The 13568-nt window shown below is 45.8% G+C and overlaps 1 protein-coding gene across 1 annotated transcript in view; it reads right to left on the bottom strand.

Annotated features, from left to right (window-relative positions):
* Positions 1 to 259: 259 nt before the first annotated feature.
* Positions 260 to 13568, bottom strand: part of DARS1 (aspartyl-tRNA synthetase 1) — a 166282-nt gene continuing 152973 nt past the window's right edge. The window contains exons 16-18 of the mRNA XM_040358056.1: positions 7241 to 7352; positions 4289 to 4360; positions 260 to 612 (exon numbers count right to left, since the gene is read on the bottom strand). Of these exons, the coding sequence (XP_040213990.1) occupies positions 521 to 612; positions 4289 to 4360; positions 7241 to 7352 (276 nt within the window). The 3' untranslated portion in view covers positions 260 to 520. The remainder of the gene's footprint in view (positions 613 to 4288; positions 4361 to 7240; positions 7353 to 13568) is intronic.

Raw genomic sequence — 13568 nt, 5'->3', positions numbered from 1 at the left:
CCACCCAAAGAGGTCTGCAGCCGGAAGTGAGTTCTGGGGACTTTGCTGGATTCTAGGGGAGTATTAGTTCTGCTTTAAATAAAACTTCCAGACCAAATGGACGAAATGACTGAGCCTCGTGGGCAGGTAGGTTGACCCCTGCCTATAAGTATCTTCTGGTTCCATCTGATATACTAGGCTACACGCCCGGCCCTAGTAAAAAGTCCAACAAGTATTACTGCAAGAACAACTAAAAGGAAGGGAACCCAGAAACGTTTGACTAGGTATAGAGTCTGGTATTAAAATGAGTTTACATGACATGTACTCTAGCCTCATTAGCAGCTCCAGTATTTAATAACACAAGAAAAAAGTAAGGCTATGGGATCCAGCAACTCTTGATGGACAGCTTGGGGGGGTAGTGCAGTGTTAGGATGTGTTATAGGCCTAGTCTGAGGTCCATGGTTTGTGATTGTAAGAAGTGTTAGGAGTGCGGTGTACAGTCTAGAATATGTATAGCAGGTGACTTCCAAGAAGAGGGTCTCTATGGGGTGAGTCTTTTGGGGTCACGTGGGAACATGGAGGTCTGACGGACGTTGTGCAGTCCCAGGTACAGCATGGTGACTCTCTCCAGACCTGTAATAGAGAGAAACAAATAAGGGAAACTGAATGTATTTAAAGCGGAGTTCCGGCCACAATTTCACTTTTTAAATATAAATACCCCTGTAATACACAAGCTTAATGTATTCTAGTAAAGTTAGTCTGTAAACTAAGGTCCGTTTTGTTAGGTTGTTACAGCATTTAGACACTTTATAAAATAGAAATTGACTGGGGCCATCTTAAGTGTGGGCATCATGAAGCCAGACTGTATGACTTCCTGGATTTCAGCCTTGCAAATCTCGCACATGCTCAGTGCTGCACAAGCAGTGTCAGATCAGGTTTCAGCACCTGTGCTGTCCAAGTCACATGATTCTTTGAGACTGGGGAGTGCACAGACTCCTGGAAAGTTACACCCACTACATTCCCAGGAGTCTGTGCGGTGTAGGTTAGGAAGCATTAAGCACCTAGGTGCAGGAAGTGGGAAGATTAACTATTCTGCCTAGCAACAACACTTTGAAGGCATCTAAAAAATAAAAAATAATTTGTAAAGGACTAATGACATTTTTTTAAAACTACTGATGTAATGTTATATTTATGGGTGGAACTCCACTTTAATATACAACAATGAAGGAGCTGTATGTTTCTAGAAGACTCCAGAAAACAAATACCAATATTAAGTTGCTGGCACTGGACATTCTGGGGCAGGTGTAAGGCCAAGGGAGGGACCAGGTCTCCCTCTACTGGACTGTTCACAACGTAAAAGGAAGGCAAGTTGCAGGGACAAGAGTCTGTTGCTATTATAACCAGTTGGTGTGATTTGCAAAGCATTAATCGGGTGTTGAGAGATAGAAGAGGCTAGTTTATGATTTATTAAACCTCACAAATGTAATAAAGGTTTACGCAAAACTCCTTTCACACTTACACCGATTTTACCACACGTGCGCTGCGTTTTTCACAGCACATGCGATTCAAAAATCGCATTAAATACTCAATACATGTGCATTTTTTATGCGTTTTTGACACATTTCCAATGCATTTCAACGGAAGGTGCATATTTGATTTTTTTTTTTCAACTGACCAAATATGCACCAAGCAGGTCTTTTAACACCGCAGCGGAAGCGCAACAAACCAGTGTGAAGAATTTAACCACTTCCCGACCTCCTCATGTACATTTACGTCGGCAGAATGGCACGTTACCTGTACGTGCCTGCCTAGACGTGGGTGGGGGGTCCGATCGGGACCCCCCCCCCCCCCGGTACATGCGGAGGTCGGGTCCGCTCAGGGAGCGATCCGGGACGACGGCGCGGCTATTCGTTTATAGCCGCTCCGTCGCGATCGCTCCCCGGAGCTGAAGAACGGGGAGAGCCGTGTGTAAACACGGCTTCCCCGTGCTTCACTGTGGCGGCGCATCGATCGGGTGATCCCTTTTATTAGGGAGACTCGATCGATGATGTCAGTCCTACAGCCACACCCCCCTACACTAGTAAACACACACATAGTGATCCCTAAATGTTACAGCGCCCCCTGTGTTTAACTCCCAAACTGCAACTGTAATTTTCACAATAAAGAATGCAATTTAAATGCATTTTTTGCTGTGAAAATGACAATGGTCCCAAAAATGTGTCAAAATTGTCCGAAGTGTCCGCCATAATGTCGCAGTCACGAAAAAAATCGCTGATCGCCGCCATTACTAGTAAAAAAAATAAAAATGCAAAAAAACTATCCCCTATTTTGTAAACGCTATAAATTTTGCGCAAACCAACCGATAAACGATTATTGCGATTTTTTTTTAACAAAAATAGGTAGAAGAATACGTATCGGCCTAAACTGAGGAAAATTGTTTTTTATATATGTTTTTGGGGGATATTTATTACAGCAAAAAGTAAAAAATATTGCATTTTTTTCAAAATTGTCGCTCTATTTTTGTTTATAGCGCAAAAAATAAAAACCGCAGATGTGATCAAATACCACCAAAAGAAAGCTCTATTTGTGGGGAAAAAAGGACGCCAATTTTGTTTGGGAGCCACGTCGCACGACCGCGCAATTGTCTGTTAAAGCGACGCAGTCCCGAACTGTAAAAACCCCTTGGGTCTTTAGCCAGCATATTGGTCTGGGGCTTAAGTGGTTAAAGGGATGCATTTTATTTCAGCTTTTCTCGTGTTCCCCCCCCCCCAAGCAAAAATGCTTAAAAAACTGCTCAGTGTGAAAGCAGCCTTTAGACTCCTTAACACACTGAGGCAGTTTTCAGGCGTTTTAGAGCTAAAAATAGCGCATGAAAAGTCCCTCTGAAGCCACCCCAGTGTGAAAGCCTGAGTACTGAAAAGTCCTGTAAGCAGCATCTTTGGGGCGGTGCGGGAGTGGTGTATACACCGCTCCTGCCCAGTGAAATAAATAGGCAGCGCCGCAAAACGGGCGCTGAAAACCCTTTCCTCGGGCGCTAGTGGGGGTTAAAAGCGCCCTGCTAGTGGCCAAAATGCGCCGCTATAACAGCGGTAAAACGCTAAAACTAGCGGCGCTTTACTGCTAACTGTCCTGCCGCCCCATTGTGAAAAGGGTCTAAAGTGATTGCAAACTATCACCTTGTAAAACAAGCCATTCAGTTTAAAATAGAAATTGAAAAGCCAAACATTTGTGTATAGATACAGGAGATGGTACAGCAGACACATATCAGGAATATGAAATGTTGAGGTAACACACACTTTAATGTTTACCTGAAAATGGCAGGCAATAATGTTATAGTGCAATTGAACTTTCAGTTTAAAGTGGAGTTCCACCCATAAATATAACATTACATCAGTAGTTTTAAAAAAATGTCATTAGTCCTTTAAGAATTTTTTTTTTTTTTTTTTAGATGCCTTCAAAGTGTTGTTGCTAGGCAGAATAGTTAATCTTCCCACTTCCTGCACCTAGGTGCTTAATGCTTCCTAACCTACACCGCACAGACTCCTGGGAATGTAGTGGGTGTAACTTTCCAGGAGTCTGTGCACTCCCCAGTCTCAAAAAATTACGTGACTTGGACAGTACAGGTGATCTGAAAACCTATTACACTGCTTGTGCAGCACTGAGCATGTGCGAGAACTGCAAGGCTGAAATCCAGGAAGTCATAGAGTCTGGCTTCATGATGCCCACACTTAAGATGGCCCCAGTCAATTTCTATTTTATAAAGTGTCTAAATGCTGTAACAACCTAACAAAACGGACCTTAGTTTACAGACTAACTTTACTAGAATACATTAAGCTTGTGTATTACAGGGGTATTTATATTTAAAAAGTGAAATTGTGGCCGGAACTCCGCTTTAAATCAGCTAAATATATTTCAGGTGAATCAAATTTAGAGAACGTCTTTGTTTCCTAAGAAAGCAGTCACAGCCTCTGTAGCAAAGCCTGTCCCCTGCCAGCATGCTGTAGAGAAGGGGACCCCTACAATCACTACAGAGGTCTGACAAATTCTCTGCTGCGTCAGGGTTAGAGCTCTCCAATCAGCAAAGCCCATGCTCTCTGCAGATTTGAGAGTTCTAGCACAGCAGAGGGTATAAGACCTCTGCAGTGAGACCACTGCTCCCACACAGAGAGTAAGGGTCCTTCTCTGCAGCATACTGGCAGGGGACAGGCGTTTCTACTCAGGCTGCAGCTGCTTTCTAAAGAAAACACACTTCCTGCCTAGACATATACATGGAATAGGAGGCTGTATATATGAATATAGGACTAGTTACCAATGCCTCCTCCAGCATGAGGTGGAGCTCCGTAACGGAAGGAGTCAATGTACGCCTTGATCTTTTCCAAGTCTAAAGTAAAAAGAAAACAAACCATGTTACAACTATTTCAAATATCAGAGCAGCTTTAATAATGTAAATGAACCATATGGTATGAGGCCAAATGACATTGCCTACGGCTGGAGTTCATATGTGATATGCCTGATTTTCATGTTTGCGAGTATGCAAAGCACCTGTATGGAACACCTTGGACCTTCAAGGGCTAATACACTTTCATGGGATAAAAAAAAAAAATATAGAAAATTATACACACACACAGTTAGCTGGATTCAGAGACAGCGCCGCAACTTTAAGGCGGTGTAGCGCATCGTATTTACACTACACCGCCTTAAGTCAGAGAGGCAAGTACTGTATTCACAAAGTACTTGCCTGCTATGTTACGGCGGCATAGCGTAAATGGAGCCGGCGTAAGCGCGCCTAATTCAAATTAGGATGAGGGGGCTCGTTTTATGTTAATGGTGGGTGACCCAACGTGATTGGCTTTTTTTTTACGAACGGCGCATGCGCCGTCCGTGTACATATCCCAGTGTGCATTGCTCCAAAGTACGCCGCAAGGACGTATTGGTTTCGACGTGAACGTAAATAACGTCCAGCCCTATTCACGGACGACTTACGCAAACGACATAACATTTTCAAATTTCAACGCGGGAACGACGGCCATACTTAACATTGGCTAGGCCAGCTATTTGATGGAATAACTTTACGCCTGAAAACGCCTTACGTAAACGGCGCATCTTTACTGCGACGTACGTTCGTGAATAGGCGTATCTAGTCAATTACATATTCTACGTCGAACTCAACGGAAGCGCCACCTAGCGGCCAGCCTAAATATTGCACCCTAAGATACGACGGCGCAGGCTGACGTATCTTAGCTAGGTTTAAGTGTATCTCAGTTTGAGAATGCACTTAAACTTACGACGGCGCAGATTCAGAGTTACGTCGGCGTATCTACTGATACGCCGGCGTAACGCTCTCTGATTCTGGGCAACTGTGTGTGTGTATATATATATATATATATATATATATATATATATATATATATACACACACACACACACACACACATGCATATATAAAATATACAACAGCTACACAAGCCATAGTTGTCGATTTACTGAAACTGGAGAATGCAGAAATCTGCTGCAGCTCTACATACTAGCCAATCAGCTTCTAACTTCAGCTTGTTCAACTCATCTTTGACAGAAAATCCTGGAAGCTGATTGGTTTCTATGCAGAGCTGCACCAGATTTTGCCCTCTCCAGTTTTAGTAAATCAACCTCAGATTGTAATTGAATGTTATTAAAAATCACCTATCCTTCCCAATCTGCAATTGATGTAATTTTCTGTAAAATGCAATAGGCAACCTGGAGGCCTTCTGTACACAGAACTTTCCCATATATGTAATTTCCTACACTGATTGGCTCACTGATTTTCCCAGAAGTCTAAACTAAGATACAAGTCAGATTTTGGGCATCTCCTGCAACCAAAATGAAATTTTTGGCGAGATACTCCCAAAGGGTTCATAACTAAAGGGATGCAGACCATGCCACGCTCCTCATTATTAATAATGAGAAAGTCTCCTCTCTAATTCATCCGAAAGGCGTTCTATCAGTTCACATCATATCATATTCACTCACACGGCTTTTTCTTCAGAGCAGAAATAGGTAGGAATCTGCAACAAAGTTTGTTAAAATTCCTCCAGTGTACATTGATCACCCAGAGGGGATTATTCTCTCAACGAAATTGGAGCAACTCTTAAACTAAAATTGAAAAATGTAGTATAAAGAGAGTGTGGCGCTGTCTGTTCTTAGATGGGGGGGCAGGCAGCCATCTAAGAACAGGCAGCGCCACACTCTCTTTATACTACATTTTTCAATTTTAGTTTAAGAGTTGCTCCAAAAAATGCTGTTTTTTTTTTTGTTCCTTGCATGTCCCCCTCGGATCTACAGCGACTGCACTTGCAGTGCAAAGTGGATTTGCCTTTAGTAAATCAACCCCTAAGACTGGGATGCCATTTAAGTTAATTAGCTGGATTCAGGTATGTCGGCGTAATTTTGAGGCGGCGTAGCGTATCGCATATACGCTACGCCGCCGTAAGTCAGAGAGGCAAGTCCTGTATTCACAAAGCACTTGCCTCCTAAGTTACGGCGGCGTAGCATAAATGGGCCGGCCTAAGTGCGCCTAATTCAAATGTGGAACAGTGGGGCGTGTTTTATGTTAATGACTGGGGACCCGACGTGATTGACGTTTTTAACGAACGGCGCATGCGCCGTCCGTGGACATATCCCAGTGTGCATTGCTCCAAAGTATGCCGCAAGGACGTATTGGTTTCGACGTGAACGTAAATTACGTCCAGCCCCATTCACGGACGACTTAAGCAAACGACGTAAAATTTTCAAATTTTGACGCGGGAACGACGGCCATACTTAACATTGGCTATAGGCCAGCTATTTGTTCGACTAACTTTACGGCGGAAAAAGCCTTACGTAAACGACATAAAAAAATGCGCCGGGCGCACGTACGTTTCTGAATCGGCGTATCTAGCTCATTTGCATATTCTACGCCAAACTCAACAGAAGCACCACCTAGCGGCCAGCGTAAATATGCACCCTAAGATACGACGGCGTAGGAGACTTACGCCGCTCGTATCTTAGCCTAATTTAAGCGTATCTGGTTTCCAGAATACGCTTAAAATTTACATCGGCGTAGATTCAGAGTTAGGACGGCGTATCTACGGATACGCCGGCGTAACGGTCTCTGAACCCAGCTAATAGTGTGTAAAGGCAGGCGTCCCAATACTTTTGGTAATATAGCGTATGTTTGCCATGCTCGTGATACTGCACAGTATTGCCATTTACAAACACAGTAGAAAAGTAGAGACATCTTCCTTACCAATCGCATGGTGCTGCGCTCTTTCCGTCAGCAGCTGAGCGTCGTGCACTCTCTGAGCACCAGACAGGATCTCTTCGCCTCTCATGAACATATCATAGGAGTTGGAGTATTTCTGTGGGAGGGAAAAATGAAAATCGCATAACATTTCCAGCATAATAGGCTCAATTTGCTAAGCCATAATGACTATTATTTTCAGCAATGAGAGGCGAAAATGACAGTCACAAGAGCCGAGATGTAAAGACCATTATAATCAGAAACACGGGAATTATAGAGAAGTGAATGGAGGCGAACGCATTACACAAATTACAATGCAAGGAAAGTTTCCTACCCTCGTTTCATTTGTTGGGCCCCACAAATCCTGTGAATGATTCTTCTCCTAATACTTGCTGAATTAATCATACAAAAACTTCTTAGCATGATTAAAAAAAAAAAAATAATAATAATTTCTACCCGACTAAAGCCTTTCCTCCCCAACGATCGCTCACCCAGAATGTGAATCTAAAGTGCTGCAGTGTACAGGGGGGGTGGACAAAAATATGGAAACGCGACATGATTTACAAGCGTGAAAGTGACGACATGTTTTGCGTTGTAAGTGGAAGTGATGCAACATGGGATGGTAGGCGGCATAAACGCCAAACATACAAAACACAACAAACTGGATTAACCACTTGCTTACCGGGCACCCTCCTGCCCAGACCACTTTTCAGCTTTCTGCACTGTCGCTGATTAAATGACAATTGCGCAGTCATGCTACACTGTACCCAAATTACATTTTTATAATTTTTTCCCCACAAATAGAGCTTTCTTTTGGTGGTATTTGATCACCTCTGCGGTTTTTATTTTTTGTTAATTTTTTTTTAAAAGACAAAAAAAAAAAAAATACAAAATCGTTTTAGATTTTGTTATAAAATTTTGCAAACGGGTAATTTTTCTCCTTCATTGATGTAAGCTGATGAGGCTGCACTGGTGGGCACCGATAAGGCGGCACTGGTGGGCACCGATAAGGCGGCACTGGTGGGCACCGATAAGGCGGCACTGGTGGGCACCGATAAGGCGGCACTGGTGGGCACTGAGAATTGGCACTGATAGGTGGCACTGATAGGTGGCAGTGATGGGCACTGCTAGGTGGCAGTGATGGTCATTGATCAGCACTGGGAACGGAGACTGATAGGCAGCACTGCTAGGTGGCACTTATGAGGCACTGATTGGTGGGCATTGATAGGTTGCACTCGTAGGCATTGATAGGTGGCACTTATGAGGCACTGATTGGCACAACTGGTGGGCATTGATAGGTGGCACTTGTAGGCATTGATAGGTGGCACTGTTTTGCACTGGTGGGCACTGGCAGGCGGTACTGGTGGGCACTGATGAGGCGAATGTGCCTCTTCCACTGGGGACCGATGTCCCATACACAAAAGCCGGTGATCGAGCTTTGTTTACATCACGCAATCAGCTGTCATTGGCTGACAGCCGATCACGTAGTAAGGGGCCGGTCCCGGATCTGTGATCACCTGAGTCACAGTGACTTGGTGATCACAGCACGTGCCCTGCAGGGGGCACGCAGAAAGCGTGCAAAGGGGAGGAGGTCTAATGACGGCCTCCCGAACATTCAGGTCTGCCCTGTAGCTGTCATTCAGCTAAAGCGCGGACGCCTAGTGGTTAACAATGGCCGCTGCTTTGTTTATCACAAATATAAACAATGAACATTTCATCATAACTCTTCTAAACACTTGCTTACTGGGCACTTAAAGAGAAAGTAAATCCGGATGGGTTTTTCTTCCTCTTTTTCTCCCTACAAACTAAAAGCATAATGGGCTAGTATGCATTGCTGCTGCTTGTAGATTGGAGAGCTCTAACTTTGGCTTGAGAAGATACTCTGAGAAAGAGCCCCTGTATGACCTCAAACGTTATATCCATGGATTGCTACTATTCTGTAAAAGAACTAGTAGCGTGCTGGCTTCTTCTTGCACTATGTGGGGGGGGGGGGGGGGGGGGAATCGAAGTACTGAGACCAAACACACGCAAACAGAGAGAGGATTACATCCTTAGAACCTGTCAGCTCTGCATTTTGTGCTGCTGCAAATGAGCCTATAGATATGATCACTGAGCTTTAATACTTGGGTTGTTTCATCACTGATGAAGGAGCGATCCAGAGTAATGTACTGAATATTGGAATTATTCTGTATGAGAACAAATGCATGGAAAGCCTAAGCCTAAGCCTAAGCCTAAGGCGTCTCTGTGCAACGGATACCGATTGCTCAGCAGGGGATCGCTCTGCTGATCCCCGCTGAGCAGGTGGATGACCGATCCTGTCCGCTGCACTGTGCAGAGCAAACACGGACACAGTCCCACGCTCCTCTTTGGGGAAATCGGATGGAGACAAACCACCTGTCAGTTTTCATCCAATCAATGGAGGGAAAAAATGGATTTTTAATACAGCTTACCTGTAAAATCCTTTTCTTGGAGTACATCACGGGACACAGAGCGGCATATTCATTACTATGTGGGTTATATGGAGTACCTTCAGGTGATGGACACTGGCAATCTCAAACAGGAAATGCCCCTCCCTATATAACCCCCTCCCATAGGAGGAGTACCTCAGTTTTGTAGCAAGCAGTATGCCTCCCAAAATGGTCCCCATAAGAGGGGTGGGAGCTCTGTGTCCCGTGATGTACTCCAAGAAAAAGATTTTACAGGTAAGCTGTATTAAAAATCCCTTTTTCTTTCTCGTACATCACGGGACACAGAGCGGCATATTCATTACTATGTGGGATGTCCCAAAGCAATGCTTACAATGAGGGGAGGGAGACATCTTCCCAAGACAAAAGGATTTAATTTCGAGATATACTCAAATCATAATAAATCCAACTTAGTTGAGAAAAAATAAATTTAAATATTAAATTTAACTCAAAAGGGAGCCCCCGGAATCCGAGGGTCTCAAACTGCAGCCTGCAGCACTGCCTGCCCAAAGGCTGTATCAGTATTCCTTCTTACGTCCAACTGGTAGAATCTTGTAAACGTGTGGACAGAAGACCAGGTTGCCGCCTTGCAAACTTGAGCCATAGAGATCTGGTGGTGTGCTGCCCAGGAGGCACCCATGGCCCTAGTAGAATGAGCCTTTAATGATACTGGAGGAGGCAACCCTTTCAAGCCGTAGGCCTGAGTGATTAACTGTTTAATCCACCTCGAGATGGTGGATTTTGCAGCTGCCTGCCCCTTCTTGGGCCCATCCGGTAAAATGAACAACACATCTGTTTTCCGGATCTTCTTTGTAGCTTTAAGATAGGCCTTCATGGCCCTGACAATATCCAAGGTATGCAGCAACCCTTCCTTTCTGGAAGTAGGTTTAGGAAAGAAGGATGGTAATACCAAATCCTGGTTTAGATGAAAACTGGATATAACCTTTGGTAGGAAGGAAGGATGAGGGCGGAGAACGACCTTGTCCTTATGTAAAATAAGATATGGTTCCTTACAGGATAAGGCTGCCAGTTCCGATACTCTTCTGGCGGAAACTATGGCGACCAAAAATACTAACTTCCTTGTCAGTAAAACCAAAGGAATTTCAGCCAACGGCTCAAAAGGTTGTTTCTGTAAACTTGACAGAACAAGATTTAAATCCCACGGACAAAGCGGGGATTTAACTGGAGGATTAATACGCAAGACCCCTTGAAGGAAGGTCTTAACCAGCGAGTGGGTGGCCAGCGGCCGCTGAAACCATACTGACAAAGCTGAAATCTGTCCTTTGATTGTGCTTAATGCCAGTCCTTTATCCACTCCTAGCTGGAGAAAACTTAATACTCTATCGATGGTAAACTTACGAGAAAGCCATAACTTGGACTCACACCAGCCTACATAGGCCTTCCAGACCCTGTAATAAATCACCCTAAAGACCGGTTTCCTGGCTCTGATTAGGGTAGAGATTACTTTCTGAGACAGACCTCTACCCCTGAGAATCAGGGATTCAGCTTCCAGGCCGTCAAATTTAGATGCCGTAAGGCAGGGTGGAGGATCGGACCTTGCGATAGCAGGTCTGGCCGTAGAGGAAGAGTCCAAGGGTCTCCCACTACCATCCTTAGGATTAGTGAATACCATGCCCTTCTGGGCCATGCTGGAGCTACCAGGATGACTGGTATGTGCTCCACCCTGATCCTGCGCAGCAGGCGGGGTAGTAACTGGAGCGGGGGAAATGCATAAAGAAGTTTGAACTGATGCCAACGGCAAACTAACGCATCGGTTCCGCAGGCCCTGGGACCCCTTGTGCGGGACATGAACCTGTCTAGCTTCTTGTTCAGTCTCGATGCCATGATATCCACGTCCGGCACTCCCCATTTCTGGCAGAGTGTCTGAAAGACCTGTGGATGCAGAGACCACTCCCCCGGCAACAGAGTCTGGCGACTTAAGAAGTCCGCCTGTAGGTTGTCCACTCCGGGAATGAATATAGCCGATATGCAGGGCACATGGGCTTCTGCCCACAAGAAAATCAAGCTCACTTCTTTCTGAGCGGCTTGACTCTTGGTTCCCCCTCGGTGATTTATATATGCCACCGCCGTGGCATTGTCCGATTGTATTCTCACCGGGAACCCTTGTAGTTTGGACGTCCAAGCCCTGAGGGCTAGTCGAGCAGCTCTGAGCTCCAAGATATTGATGGGCAACTGCTTCTCTGCCGCTGCCCAAGTGCCCTGGCGAGTGCAACCATCCAAAATTGCTCCCCAGCCCATCAGGCTGGCGTCTGTGGTTACTATCTTCCAGGTCACAGGACTGAAAGTCTTTCCATTCAGGAGATTCTGAGGGTTTAACCACCAAGCTAGACTTTGCCGCACTCTTGGTGAGAGTGGCAAAGGATTTTCTAAGGCCTGAGGCCTCTTGCTCCAGGCTGACAGGATGGCTGCCTGCAGGATGCGAGTGTGGCTCTGAGCGTACGGAACCGCCTCGAATGTGGCCACCATCTTGCCTAGTAGTCGCATACATAGGCGAACAGTTGGCCTTCTCTTGCTTAGAACTATTTGTATTAGCTCTTTGATGGCCTTGACCTTTAATAGGGGTAGGAACACCTTCTGTTGTTCTGTATCCAATCTCATGCCGAGATATTCCAGCTGCCTTGTGGGCCGGAATGCTGACTTGTCTCGATTTAGGACCCAGCCGAACCTCTCGAGGTACTGAACCGTGAGGGCCACTGCTCGTTCCAGGCCAGGAGACGAATGGTCTACGACCAAGAGGTCGTCCAGGTAAGCCAGGACCGTGACCCCCTGGGTCCTTAGATTGGCTAGGATTGGGGCTAGGACCTTCGTGAATACCCGGGGGCCGTAGCCAACCCGAAGGGGAGCGCCACAAATTGGAAATGACGCTGAGCCACCGAGAAGCGTAGAAATACTTGATGTGGCTGAAAAATTGGCACATGAAGGTAAGCATCCTTTATGTCTATGGACGCCATGAAGTCGTCCTTCTGGAGCACGGCGACAGCTGACCGAATAGTTTCCATCCGGAATGAGCGGACCTTTAGGTACGCATTTACTCCCTTTAAGTCCAAAATTGGCCTGACATCGCCGTTGGGCTTTGGGATGATAAACAGGTTGGAGTAGAACCCCAATCCCTGTTCCTGGACTGGTACTTCTACTATCACCTTCTGGCATAGCAGATGATTCAATGCTGCCATCAAAGCGGCTCTTTTCACAGGCTCGCCTGGTACTCTTGACTCCTGGTACTGAGGAGAAGGGAATTTTAGAAATTCTCGTTTGTAGCCCGTGGTCACGGAAGACCGTACCCAGCAGTCGGGAATGCTGGCCTCCCAAACCTCTGCAAAGAGACGCAGCCTTCCCCCCACCATCGTGGGTGGGGGCGCCCCTTCATAAGGCTGACTTGGGGGCTGGCTTCGCAGGCTTGCGGTACCACTGCTTCTTGCCCCCAGTGGCTTGGCCCTGCGGCTTATTGTTAAAGCCTGATCTTGCAGGAGGCCGTCGATACTGTTTGGTATTAGAGGGCCCCTGCCCCGGGGAGGGCTGGCGCTTAAATGCGGGCCCTCGGGCCTTCTTCTTGACTGGCAAGAGAGTGCTTTTGATATAGTCTGAATATATCTATCCAGGTCTTCTCCGAAGAGACGTCCTCCATGGAAGGGAAAACCTACCAGGAGTTTTTTGCACGGGGGCTCAGCCTCCCAATTCTTCAACCATAAGAGCCTTCTCATATGGATTAGAAATAAGGATAAACGTGACGCCTGCTGGATGGAGTCTTTGATAGCATCCACCGTAAAGCGTATAGCCCTGGGTATATCCGAAAATTCCTCTGCCTGCTGGGCAGGGATAAGTTTAAGCATTTGCTTAGTCTTATCTGA

Source organism: Rana temporaria, chromosome 6, assembly GCF_905171775.1.
Source record: "Rana temporaria chromosome 6, aRanTem1.1, whole genome shotgun sequence".
Taxonomy (NCBI): Eukaryota; Metazoa; Chordata; class Amphibia; order Anura; family Ranidae; genus Rana; species Rana temporaria.
The sequence above is the reverse complement of the archived record's forward strand: the minus strand, read 5'-3'. Positions and strand labels throughout refer to the sequence as shown.